The 12,212-nt window shown below is 39.0% G+C and overlaps 1 protein-coding gene across 1 annotated transcript in view; it reads right to left on the reverse strand.

Annotated features, from left to right (window-relative positions):
- The window catches only part of BTAF1 (BTAF1 RNA polymerase II, B-TFIID transcription factor-associated, 170kDa), a 75,824-nt gene extending 68,121 nt beyond the window's left edge, over window positions 1–7,703 (reverse strand). The window contains exon 1 of the mRNA XM_004681037.2: window positions 7,666–7,703. Coding sequence (XP_004681094.2) covers window positions 7,666–7,679 — 14 coding nt within the window. The 5' untranslated portion in view covers window positions 7,680–7,703. The remainder of the gene's footprint in view (window positions 1–7,665) is intronic.
- Window positions 7,704–12,212: the final 4,509 nt, after the last annotated feature.

The raw sequence follows: 12,212 nt of genomic DNA on the forward strand, positions 1-12,212 counted from the left end.
ACCAGCAATGCAGGGGAGTTCCTTTTTCTCCACATCCTCGCCAACATTTGTTGTTGCTAGTTGTTTGAAGATGTGCCATTCTCACTGGGGTGAGGGGACCACACTCTTCTTTAACATAATGCTGATCCTAGAACAGCCACATTTTCCCCTTGCCTCAACTTTCTGCAAAATCTTTTCCTATAATATCAGTTCTGTTCCCCCATCAGCCAACTACTCTGAGGGTAGTAGATCAGCTTACGCTCTCATCCAATTCCAGGCCCATTTATTCTCACTTATTTTCTTCTTTGGTGATAGTCAAACTTGCCTCCCTGAGTAGAGACACAGGACACAAGAATGCTTCTTTGGTCCTCTTGACTCAAAGCCCCCACTGGAGTTCTCATTCCTTTCTCCAGGACAGCAGATTAGACACCACACAAAAGCAAGAACAAAAAAACAGGCAGACCAGAATCTGACAAGAGGGCAGTCTTACCTGTTACCCCAGAGAAGCCAGCTATGGGGCAAGGAGAATAAGCATCAGGGGCAGGCCACAAAGGAAAAGGCTGGTATAATGAACTGGTGGGGGAGGCATAAAGGGCATGAGATAGGGTCAGTATTATGGTGGAGGGCAGACAGAGGCGCTTTAGTGAGGGAGAGGTCTGAAGGTAGATAGGTGGTCAGAAGATAGAAGAATTTAAAAGGGCTGGCTGAGGGAACACAATATTTACCACGATATTTCTTTTGACTAAGCCTTCCCTTGCAGAACAGCTATTAGGAAAAAAATATTATTCTTCATTCTCTGAGGGACAGATAGATGGAAAAAGAGGTAGCAGATGTCCAGCTGAAGAGTAGCTGTACCAGAGACTATAGAAGAATAATGTAAATAAAACAATAGCAATTATATTTCATAATATCCACTGGTTATGAACCTACTCATAAGAAATCTGGCCCACTTCAATTTAAACTTTAATTCAGAGAGATAATTGCACAAAACATTATTCATGTTTAGTTTACCAATATCTGCCCTAAAAAACTAGAAAAAGGAAAGAGCACATAATGAATTATGTTAGCAGGGGTAACCTAACCCCTCCTTTTCATCTGTTTGCACTGTGATAACTCATAGAGATACAAAAAAAAAACTGAAAAAAAAAAATCATATGCAATTTAACAATAAAACATGTACTAGAGTCTCCTTGGTGGCACAGGGATTAAAGTCAGTGTTATCAATCTATCGCCATCCCCGGCCAGGGAGCTGACCCACATGGCACAGCAAATCTCTCCTGTCTCACCTACAGCTCCCCTCAGTACCCTATTTCAGTAGATCTGCCTGTTCTGCTCTCCACTCTGTCTCTGGTGAACCTCTCACCCATCACACCTCTGGCCTACACCCCAGTTCTTGTATTCATAATAATAAAAATCTTTTTAAAAAAACAAATGAACTACATTACCTAATTGTTCATATATGTTGCATTTCCACTCCAAAGTCATTCAAGAATGGCGGAAAAAGTGTATAAGATATATGCTTCCACAACCTACTTCCATTCTCAGCATTTCCCGAACTTAATCTCTCTGAAAAATTGTGGAAGATCAATTGACATAGAGTTCACATGAATGGCTATGTAACTTTAAAAGAGAATGATCAAGTTTATGCCTTTTTTTTTTTAACATTTAGCAGAAATATACTAAAATTTAAAATACCCAGTATTGGGAACTCCCTATTAGCAGAAGGAGTTAAGAGTGCAGCATTGTGAAGCTATCCGCAGCCACCGCAGCAAGAGCTCCATACCAGGCCAGTGAGGTGACCCACATGGCACAACAGACTTCTGTCTCGCCCGCTGCTACCCTCAGCAGTGTATTTCAATCGATCTGCCTGTTCTGCTCCCCACTGTCTCTGGTGAATTCTCTCACCCCTGCACCTCTGGCCTGTACCCTAGTTCTTGTATGAATAAATAAACCTTTAAAAAATAAAGAACATATGTTAGAAAAACTGTACTAAGTTTGACATGTCATTCAGCAAAAAGTTATGGTCAAGAGAAACAACTTCCAAGAAACTACTTAGACTGGTGTTTTAAAACACCCTGTAGTTCATATGGTGGATAAATTGAAACTATGTTAATGTTATATTTAAAAAGAAAGTAAATTAACTTAAGACACCACACAGAACACTAAGAATCAATATGAGGATGTGAAACTATACCAAAGCCACATGCTCAATAAATTACATTCACCTACTCCGACTTTAGTATAAAGTTAGAATGCGGATTCCATTTTTGTTTTCTGCTAAATCTCCAGTACATAGAATTTATAAAGTATTCTGTAGATACCTGCTGAAGGAATACTGAAAAAGCTCAACTAAACAGTTTTATGTACTTCAGGACATTTTTTTCCTAACCCCTGTGCCTGATCAACAACCGACAGCGTCTTAAGAGTTTTCTCTTTTCTAGACTCAAGCAAAAAAAAAAAAAGTATGTGTATTTTAAGTTTAAAAAAAGAATCCTTCCTACAACTACTTTAAGGAATAAATTTTTTAAACTGAGGTATTTACTACAGGGATTGAAATGGAAAAGTTTCTTTAATGCTTCCTCTTACCTGATTTGTTCTAATCTTTTTTAATATGAAATATTTGACATATAATTTACATTAGTCTCCTCTTGCAATTTTATAATATAAGGAAACTAGAAGTAACAGAGGAAAAGGCCTAGCAAACAAAAGAAAACCATGGTTGCCTACAGGTAATTAAAATCATTTTACCTTTATCTCTGTCCTAAGAAGAACCCACTAAGAAGAACTATGCCTAGGTCAAAAATTTTTCTTTTATTTGGAAAACAATCTAATTGAAACAATATTTCTCTGAAGTATCAGCAGTGCTAAGAAAAAATTAACAAAGCAGAGTAAGTCCTGCTTATGTGTTGCAATTTGTTTCTTCCATAATAGCATGTGTTCTTTTTTTCCTGTAAACACTATATGATTTTAAAAAGCAAACCTGGGCCCTCTCTGGTGGTGCAGAGGGTTAAAGCACAGCACTAAGAAGCTAAAGTCACTTCAGCATGAGTTCGATCCCCACCCTGGAGGTGACCCAAATGGTACAGACCTCTCCTGACCCACCTGCTGCTCCCCTCAGCAGTGTACTTCAATAGTGTCAGGTGAAGCCTCTCACTGCCCCTACACCTCTGGCCTGTACCCCAGTTCTGTATGCATAAACCTGTATGTCTACCCAAAAGACACAAAAACACTGATTCAAAAAGATTCCTGCACCCCCATGATTACTGCTGCTTTATTTACAATTGGAAAGACATGGAAACAACCCAAAAGCCCAAAAGTAGATGACTGGATTAAAAGATGGGGTACACAGACACAATGGAATATTACTCAGCAGCCCAAAAAAAAGTAAACACATGCCTTTTGCAGCAACATGTATGGAGCTGGAAAAGATCATGCCTAGTGAAATAAGCCAGAAAGAAAAGGAAAAATACTGGATAGTTCCACCATTCATAGCAGGAGTTTAAAGAACCAGGTAAGAAAATAATAATGAACAACTATATACTGGAGACATTTTATGGGAGTGAAATGGGGAAGGGGATCAAAAACAGTGGGGGTAGGGAAGTGCACTGGACTAGGTTGATGGCACACAGGTGACCTGCTGATGGGAAGCCCATAGGGATTACAACTGAGATGGAAAAAGGCATAAAATGATGTAAAAATAAACATATTATTTAAAAGAAAAAACACCTTTTAAAAAGGTGTTATGTCACAGACTTAAGGTATAGCTTGTAAATCAGAATCAAGTCATCATTACTGTCTAGACATTTTAGACATGATCTTTATAGCAGAGACCACTAGGGAAAAACTAAGTTATATTTTTCAAGTTATATTTTTAAATTTTCTCTACTTGAAGAAAAATTATCACATTAGCTAAGCAATATACAATTTAATCAATGGTGGCACAAATAAGCAATGATATCGATAACAATCTTTTTTAAAAACATTTATTGGGGCCCTCACTGATAGCGCAGCCGTTAAAGCACAGCACTAAGAAGCTAAACCCACTTCAGCATGAGTTTTGACCCCTGCCCCAGAGGTGATCCCCAGAGGCAAGGCAGACCTTTCCTGGTCAGCTCACTGCTCCCCACAGCAGTGTACTTCATTGATCTGCCTGTTCTGCTCCCCACTCTGTCCCTGGTGAATACTCTCCCCGCCCCTGCACCTCTGGCCTGTCCCCCCTCCCCCAGTTCTGTATGTATAAATAAATAAATCTTTAAAAAATAATCTATACTGTTGAGTCTCTGCATCTGCCTGCACTCACTCTCATGTGAGTCCTTTCACCCAATATTGCTTCATTTCTAACTCAAAAAATGTTAAGCTAAGGAACCAAACACTGTCACAGGTTCATCAACTTCTGTAATGAGGATAGCCTTAAATTTTTCTAAGGGCCTCCCTGGAGGCACAGCTGTTAAAGGCAGAGCACTATCAAGATATCACCAGTCACTGAAGCACTAGTTAGATCCCCAGCCAACCAGGGAGGTAGGTCAGGAAGCTAATCCACATCCTACAGCAGAAGTCTCCTACCTCAACTGCTGTTCCCTTTAGCAGTGTATTTCAGTAGATCTCCCTGTTCTCCCCCGACTTTGTGGTGAATCCTCTAATCCCTCCCTGCACCTCTGACCTATAGCCCAGTTCTTGTATGTACAAATAAACAGATCTTAAAAAAAAAAAAAAAAGCCTCTAGTTTCTTTAATGTTGGTAGGCCAACCCCAACTAGCTAACAAGATTTTGTGAGAAAAGCTCACAAAGCAAAGTGGCAGTATTAAAAGATTTAACAATTATGATTTCAACTATTTGTACACAACACTGAAACCCTACTTTTTTTTTTTTTTTGCTTAAGTTGGTTTTGTGATATCAAGTAGCCAGTGAGTGAGCTTAGCTGAAACTCCTCAGCATTTACATCTTAAGGATAATGTTGTTCTCCTATATTTGTAATGCTATCTCTTTTATTAAGGGTCTAAAGGAGTCATAAAATATTCAGTAATATTTCACAAAGAACTTCAAATGCTCTAACTGTATTTGCAATTTTAGTCACAGAAATATTTTTTTAAGATTTAACTATTAGCATTCTAAAAAGCCATGTTATCACATAATTGTAATAAATTTTTAAATAGTTCTGACAATACCTATTATTAAGCTTTGGAAATTATAATATTGACCAATTTTAGCCATAGTAAAAGTTCTTCTTCCTGAGGAAAAGCTGTAGCTAAATTCACTAAAAAAAAAACTGGGAATGTTCTACTATCATAAATGGTGATAAAGTCATAACAGGTATTAAAACAAGACACAAAAGCTTATTCATTTTAAAACTTACTCATTTTCAAAGACTATATTAAGCACCTACTGGGAGCCAGGCATGCTGCTAGGGATAAATATCACAGACTTATTTTCTTCTTTCACAGAATTTATGTTAGCCAAAGGGACAGAGAATAGGTAAATGATCAACTATAAAGTACGACAAATGTGACGGCTGACAGGAGTACACATAAGTGCAAATAGCCCAGATGAAGTAAAACCAGAGAAAGCTTCTTGAACAAAGTAATAAACCCAAAAACTAAGGTCAGCATTAGAAAGACGTGGAAGGGGGTAAAGCAGAAAAGTTCCAGGATAAAGAGAAGGAGATAAAAATCCAGACACAGGGCCCTCCCTGGTGGCACAAGGGGTTTAAAGCACAGCACTAAGTGACGCTATCAGCTATCCACTATCCTATCCACAGCCACTGCAGCTGGAGTTGGAGCCCAGACCATGAAGCTGACCCACGGGGTGCAGCAGATTTCTCCTGTCTCACCTGCAGTTCCTCTCAGCAGTATGTTTCAGTAGATCCACCTGTTCTGCTTCTCACAGTCTCTAGTGAATCCTCTCACTGACCACCCCCCCCACACACACACCCCCTCTGGCCTCCAAACCAGTTCTTGTATGCATAAATAAAAACTGAACTCTCAGATGAAAAAGACAAGAATTAAGGGTACTGATGCAAGAACTGACCCCCAAAACACAGATTTTTAAAACGTATTTTCCTCAATCCTATTATACTAAAATAAGCACAAAAGTAGCTCTTTCATAAAGTTATGACAATTTTCCCCCCACCCCGTACAGAAAAATTCAATAGTGTTTTGGCAAAGTAAGAATCTGGAAGGAAAAAAAAAAACACCCTAGTAAATCCAATGTCAAGAACAAAAACAGCTTTCAAAAAACTAACAGTCTGTCAGAAATATAGTGGTCTGAACTTCTGTAACTAGTCAAGTAGCACTGGCCAAGCAGATTAGGCACTTTTTAACCTTTCATTTTGTCTCCAATAAGCTAAATGCAATAGTGTGAAAATATAGGCAACTGGCTCTGAGGAATTTCAACAGTTACTTATTCCTTTAAACAATGTGTAACTTACCTACACACTAAGTTTATGTATCAATCTATTTCTTATGTATACATTTCTATCTACATGGGAGGTAACAAGTTAGATGACACACCCTTCTGTATTTGCAAAGTTGAAAATAGGTCTTGTATTCTCTCAAGATAGTTTTATATATCACAAAAAGAATGTCCTTACACTGGATTTAATTTATCTACACAATAAAAATTAGATATCCCATCATACAAATACCTAGCAACCCCCTTCACCCAACTCCCACGGGCTTCTCACACACACACTATTTCATCAGTTATCTGGGGAGTCTGTGAGGGATGGGTTATCCTTACGCCTGCAAAACAGATAAAACTTGAGCACATAACGTGCTCAAGGAATGCGTGCAACTAATTATGAAAAATGAATGAATACGAACTACCCTGAACTACCATTTTATTCTTCAGTCTCTATGGCTGAAGACTCAATAACCACGAGAACTTGCCTCGTCAACTCTTAATCAACTTGGTAAAGCCTTTTAATTGCTGTCAGAGGGACTATCCCTGTACATATGTCCACGAAAGTCAAAAAAGTTTCTGCATCACACCACGATACTGTAAAAAAGTACAACTCCCCTCCTACAATTATTCAAATAAATGTCTGGCTGGTTTTCCTAGACTTTCCTATTAAATGGCAAAATGTTGAAACAGTAAGATATATGGCACATCTTTTCATGCCTTGGTCAAGACAGACAGGACTAAAACATAATTTCCTCGGGATTACAATGCCGATGATTCAATGCTGACTGCTAAACAAAAGGAAGAAGTAAGCTATTAGGAAAGAAAAAGGTCATCAGCAAAGAACATAATCCCTAAAACCGTCAAGAAAGAGTAACAGAACTAGAGGGTAACTTAGATAATAGTAACTCAAGTCTCTTCGACTCCGACAGTTCTAACAAGTTTCCGGTGACATGGAGGTGAGGGCTTGCCTCCGAACACTAGATAAGAGACTCTCCTAGAAATGAAAGAGGGAAGAGAAACCAGAGACAAGAAACACGAGGAAAGAGAAAAACTAGCTCTCAGGTGCCACGGGATCTATTCAAAAGGAAAGGTGTTTTCAACCGCTTTACGAGGAGTAACCCGAGCCCAGCGCCCGGCCGCCGGAGAGGCAAACTCGCAAGTCTGGGGCCAGACGGCACCCGAGCACCGTTGACAATGGGGACCGCTGCGCTAGCCGCGGAGGCACGTAGAGGAGACCGTGCCTCGCCTGGGCCGCCTTCCCATCGGCTCGTCAGAAGTGAGACCCACCTGGAGACCGCCATGGCCCGGCGCCGGCGGTTCGGGGTTCCCCGCGAGCTATGCGGCGCGCCGCCGCGACGCTAGTTTCCAGAGAGCAGAGCGGCGCAGGCCCAGGCCGCGGACAGAGAGAAGCGGCCAGAGCGGCGCGGGGCGTCCCGGCGCGGGCCCTCGGGCATCTGTCCCGCCGCCTCCCGAGCTTGTCCCGCCGCGGCCGGGAAGCAGGGGTCTGAGGCGGCGACGAAGGCTACAGTCCTCCGACCCGCACGACTTCAAACCCGGTGCCCCCAGCCCCGCTCTTTGCTGACGCAGGCGTCGGCACGCCGGACTGGGCGTCAGCGCGCAGGAAATGACGTCAGCTCACCGCGAGGAGCTCTGCTTGCTGTGAGCCGGAGCTGTTGGAGCAGCTTGCACTTGGCGGCGCATGATGAGAAAAAGGCTTTGTGCTCATTTGGATCGCGTCGTTAATCTTAAAACGAGGCGTGGAGGAGAAATCCCCTTGTTTTTCTGGAAAACGGGAAAGGGCGATTTAGCCGAGGTTCTGGAAATTCAAATCCTTCATGTCTAATTCCTTAGCGTCCCACCTTCATCCCTCCAGACTGCTTCTGGGAAAATTAGGATCCAAAGAATCGTGAAATGCTCTAGGCCGGGTGGGGTGAAGTCAGTGAAACAGAAACGGCATTTAACACGCAGCTCGGATGGTTGCAACAAGTTCTACATAGTTATAGGTATTGAAATTTTACCCAAAAAAATCTATGCCTCCCCACCCTGCTTTTTTTTTGTTTGTTTGTTTAACTGGCTAGGGCTTCATTCATTAGGTTTTCAAACAGTCTTCTGTCACCTAGTGCAGGCCCTTATCGCCTTAAATTTGACTTTTGTGGTAGTGAATGTAGTATTTCTCCAACTTCAGTCCACCTTATAGGTCACCATCAGATGTATCTTCCTAAACACTGCTTTTATCTTGGCATTCCTTTGCTTATAAAACTTGTCCATTGGCTTCGTATTACCTGAAAAGACTATGTCTCAACCCCGAGTCTGTTTTTCATCTATAAAATGAGACTTAATGAGAATTACTATAAATGGGTATGGAAATAAAATGAGGTCATGTATCTAGAAGAGCTTACAAGTGCTTTACAACCCATGAAGTAGTTTTTAATGTAAAGGGAAAGAAATTATGTGCTAGGTATTTGGCATGCATTATCTCATAATTTACAGGCCAACCCTCTTTTAAGCTTTAATATTCATTTTATAGATGAGGAAACTAAGTTGAGAAAGGTTAAGTAATTTACCCAAAATCCAAGCTAATATTTACTGTAGCTCATTCATTTAACAAATATTTGGCACCTGTTCTGTGTCAGACACTGTAAGGCACTGTTTATGCCTTTATCAGATAAACTGGGAGGTTCAAGTATCTTCACATTTGGCAGTCTCAGCCCACCTGACTTCCCGATTTATCTCTGACATTAATGAGCAGGTATTACTGTATGTATTGTGTTCATTTATTCACCGAAATTAAGCATCTCCTCCCACATGCTGAACATTATTCTGGGACTTAAAAAAAAAGTGCCAACCCTGGTTGAACTTATATGCCAATGGAAGGAAAAAAGAGAAAATATCATGTTTATATGCTATATAAACCAGAATTATAGGATAAAGGATGATTACAGACTCTAGAATGAGGAGAAGAAAACTAAAAAGGAACTTAAGCTAAGACCTAAATGACAAAAGGGAGACAGCTGTGTGAAGACTTGGGGATCCTTTAGGTAGAGAGGATGCACCTACTGTAAGCTTAACAGGCGTGTGCTGTGTAGGAGATGAAATAGGAGAAGTAAAAAAAGCCATTGTAAGGGATTTGAACTTTAATCTAGATGCAACAGAAAGTCATAGGTTTTAAGCAAGCATCTAGTAAAATCTTACATCCAGTTTTAAAATCTTACTTTCTAATAAGAGGTAATTATATAGTGCTATATAAGTGATATGAAGGAGAGAAGGAAAAGGTTGGTATTACAGGTTTGTGAGAGATGTTGTAACAATCAAATATACTGCTGTCAGATTGGCATGTTTTTAAGTCCTTTCTTAAGACCTTTTCACAAGTGTGGTGAGACAACACAGGAGTCAAAGGAGTTATATAACCTTTCCAAACATTTCCTTTGGGAAATGGGGAGAATTTTAGTGCCTCATAGGATTGCAGTGAAGATTAAATCAAATAGTGAATACAATGCACTTAGTGACTGCCACAATAAGCACTCCAAAATATTATTAACAAGAGTAATAATTCTTTTGGTTAATGATAAGACCTGAACAATACAAGCTCCACCACCATGACCACCACCACCACCACCATCTCTCAGAGGCAGCCCTGCTCTAAAACTGTTTCACCACTAATTAGCTAATTTGGTTAAATTTTAATTTAAAGAGTTAAAATTTTAATTGGCTAAAGAACAGGCTATGAGCAAAAAAATATGGCCTTGGTTGGAGTTCATTAACTAGTCACAGGGCAGTTCATACATGAAGTGTGAAGAGATTTTTTTTTTCCAAACACTTGGTGTTTCTGCTGGTAGATGCCTCACCTCTAGGCAGTCCCCATTCTCTGTATTTTATTTCCCATCTCCAACAAACTTTAGAGTCAGCTCCAAGTAAGCTAATAGGCCTCTAGTCTCTGCTATGTCTACAAAAGCAAGTATCAGAGAAAAAGCTATATATACTTGTGTGTGTGTGTTCATAGGGTCTGAGACCAATTTGACCATTCAGCCTCAGTTACAGCATTATACTCAATGAAACAAACTAGCAACAGGAGAACAAATATTTTATGATTCTACTATATGTGGTAACCAGAGTAGTCAAATTCAGAACAACAAAAAGTAGAGTGATGGTTGCCAGTGAGAGAAAAAGATTAAGGAGTTAGTATTTAATGGGGGCAGAGTTTCAGGTTGAGAAGATGAAAAAGTTCTGGAGAGGGATGTTGGAGATGGTTTCAACACAGTGTGAATGTACTAAATGCCACTGAAGTGTTCACCTAAAAATGATTAAAATGGTAAATCTTTTTGTTATGTATATTTTGCCACATTATCTGAAAAGTAACTTCTGAAAAGAAGTTACATCTTCCCAAAATGGCATAGCACATCTGTGAGCCCTTAACGTTTTATTCTGGGGAAAAGTGTTTCTGATAGAGAGCATGTCTCCAAAAAAACTCAATAATTATGCCTTTTAATTGTAATTAGCGCAGGATGTCACAAGATGTCACTCTTTAGCTGAAAAACTATTCTTATTTAATTCAACAGATAACAGTAATGCCAAGTCCATAGAAAAAAAAGTGTTAGCTACTCTTTAGATATGTATATATACAGATAACATTTTTATGGGGAAAGAGAAGAGTTCCCATCTGTGAAATGTATTAATAAATCATGTAACATTAGGATTTCTTAACTTTGTAAGTATTGTTTTTCAGTATAAATTGAGTTGATATAATTAAGATATAATTTATTTTGAAAGTGGTAGTAATGAAACATAAAGCTAAAATTAAATATTATTGATCACTGAAAGTCAGCTGATGTGGTTTTATCACTAAATAATCTGTGAGTTTGGGTCATATAATTTCTCTGATTCCACCAGAGTGGTAAAACTTCCTTTCTTAGCTCAATGTCCACTACTATAGATTTAATAGGTGCTAAAAAATATCTAAATATGTTCTTCTAATTCTAAACTATTTTGTGTTTATAGTAGTAATCAAATTGTGACTGAAAATATAGCATTAAGGGAGTTCAGTATTGGAAAATACTGTTGTAGAAAACATTAAAGCATAAAAATGAGATTTCTTGAGTAGTTTAGGAAAATACTCCCTTGCATAAAAAAACTATAGTCAGAAGTATAAACTCTGGTAGTAAAAAAGGATCACATTTATTGCTGAGAACATTTTTTAAAAGATGGTGGAATTTCCTGAAGTGTAAAAACATGGTTTTGTTTACATGTAAAAATTTGAAAATTCAAGAGCACATTAATTCTTAAAATTACCTTGCAACTATAATCCAAATATTTTTTACTTACAATTTTTGTAACAAGCTTATTATCATTTATTTGTAAAACCTAAAAATAATCAAAAGCACAAATGCCCACCCCTGGGTGAATTGCTGGACAGTATAGTATGCTAAAAAACTGGGACAGTAAATATTTATTAGTAGCCACAATTATTAGAATTAATGTCAAATGATTAAATGAGAAAAACTATCAGAAAAAAATGGGAGAAAATGTAGAAGTCAGAATTATTTGAAAAATAGTGTAACAGTTTATTTTATTTAACTCTTGAAAATCAGATCTTTCTGTTTAACTTTTATTTTCCGGTAATTAAATGCATAAAATCTGTGTGATTACTTTAAACAGTGGAAGCAAATTGCAAGATTTATATTTCATGTTACAGTGCCACTTCCATTATACTCCTAGGGTGATGTGGGGAGGGGGGTGGTGGGTGGGAAACCTCCCAGTGTTTGAGAAGTCTGGGAGGGGCGTAGTAGGGGAGGCCCCTTCTATCCCATTGATAACACGTTCATTCACAGGGAGCCTGC

The sequence above is a fragment of the Condylura cristata genome, unplaced genomic scaffold (genome assembly GCF_000260355.1).
Source record: "Condylura cristata isolate star-nosed mole 26May11 unplaced genomic scaffold, ConCri1.0 scaffold00011, whole genome shotgun sequence".
Classification (NCBI taxonomy): Eukaryota; Metazoa; Chordata; class Mammalia; order Eulipotyphla; family Talpidae; genus Condylura; species Condylura cristata.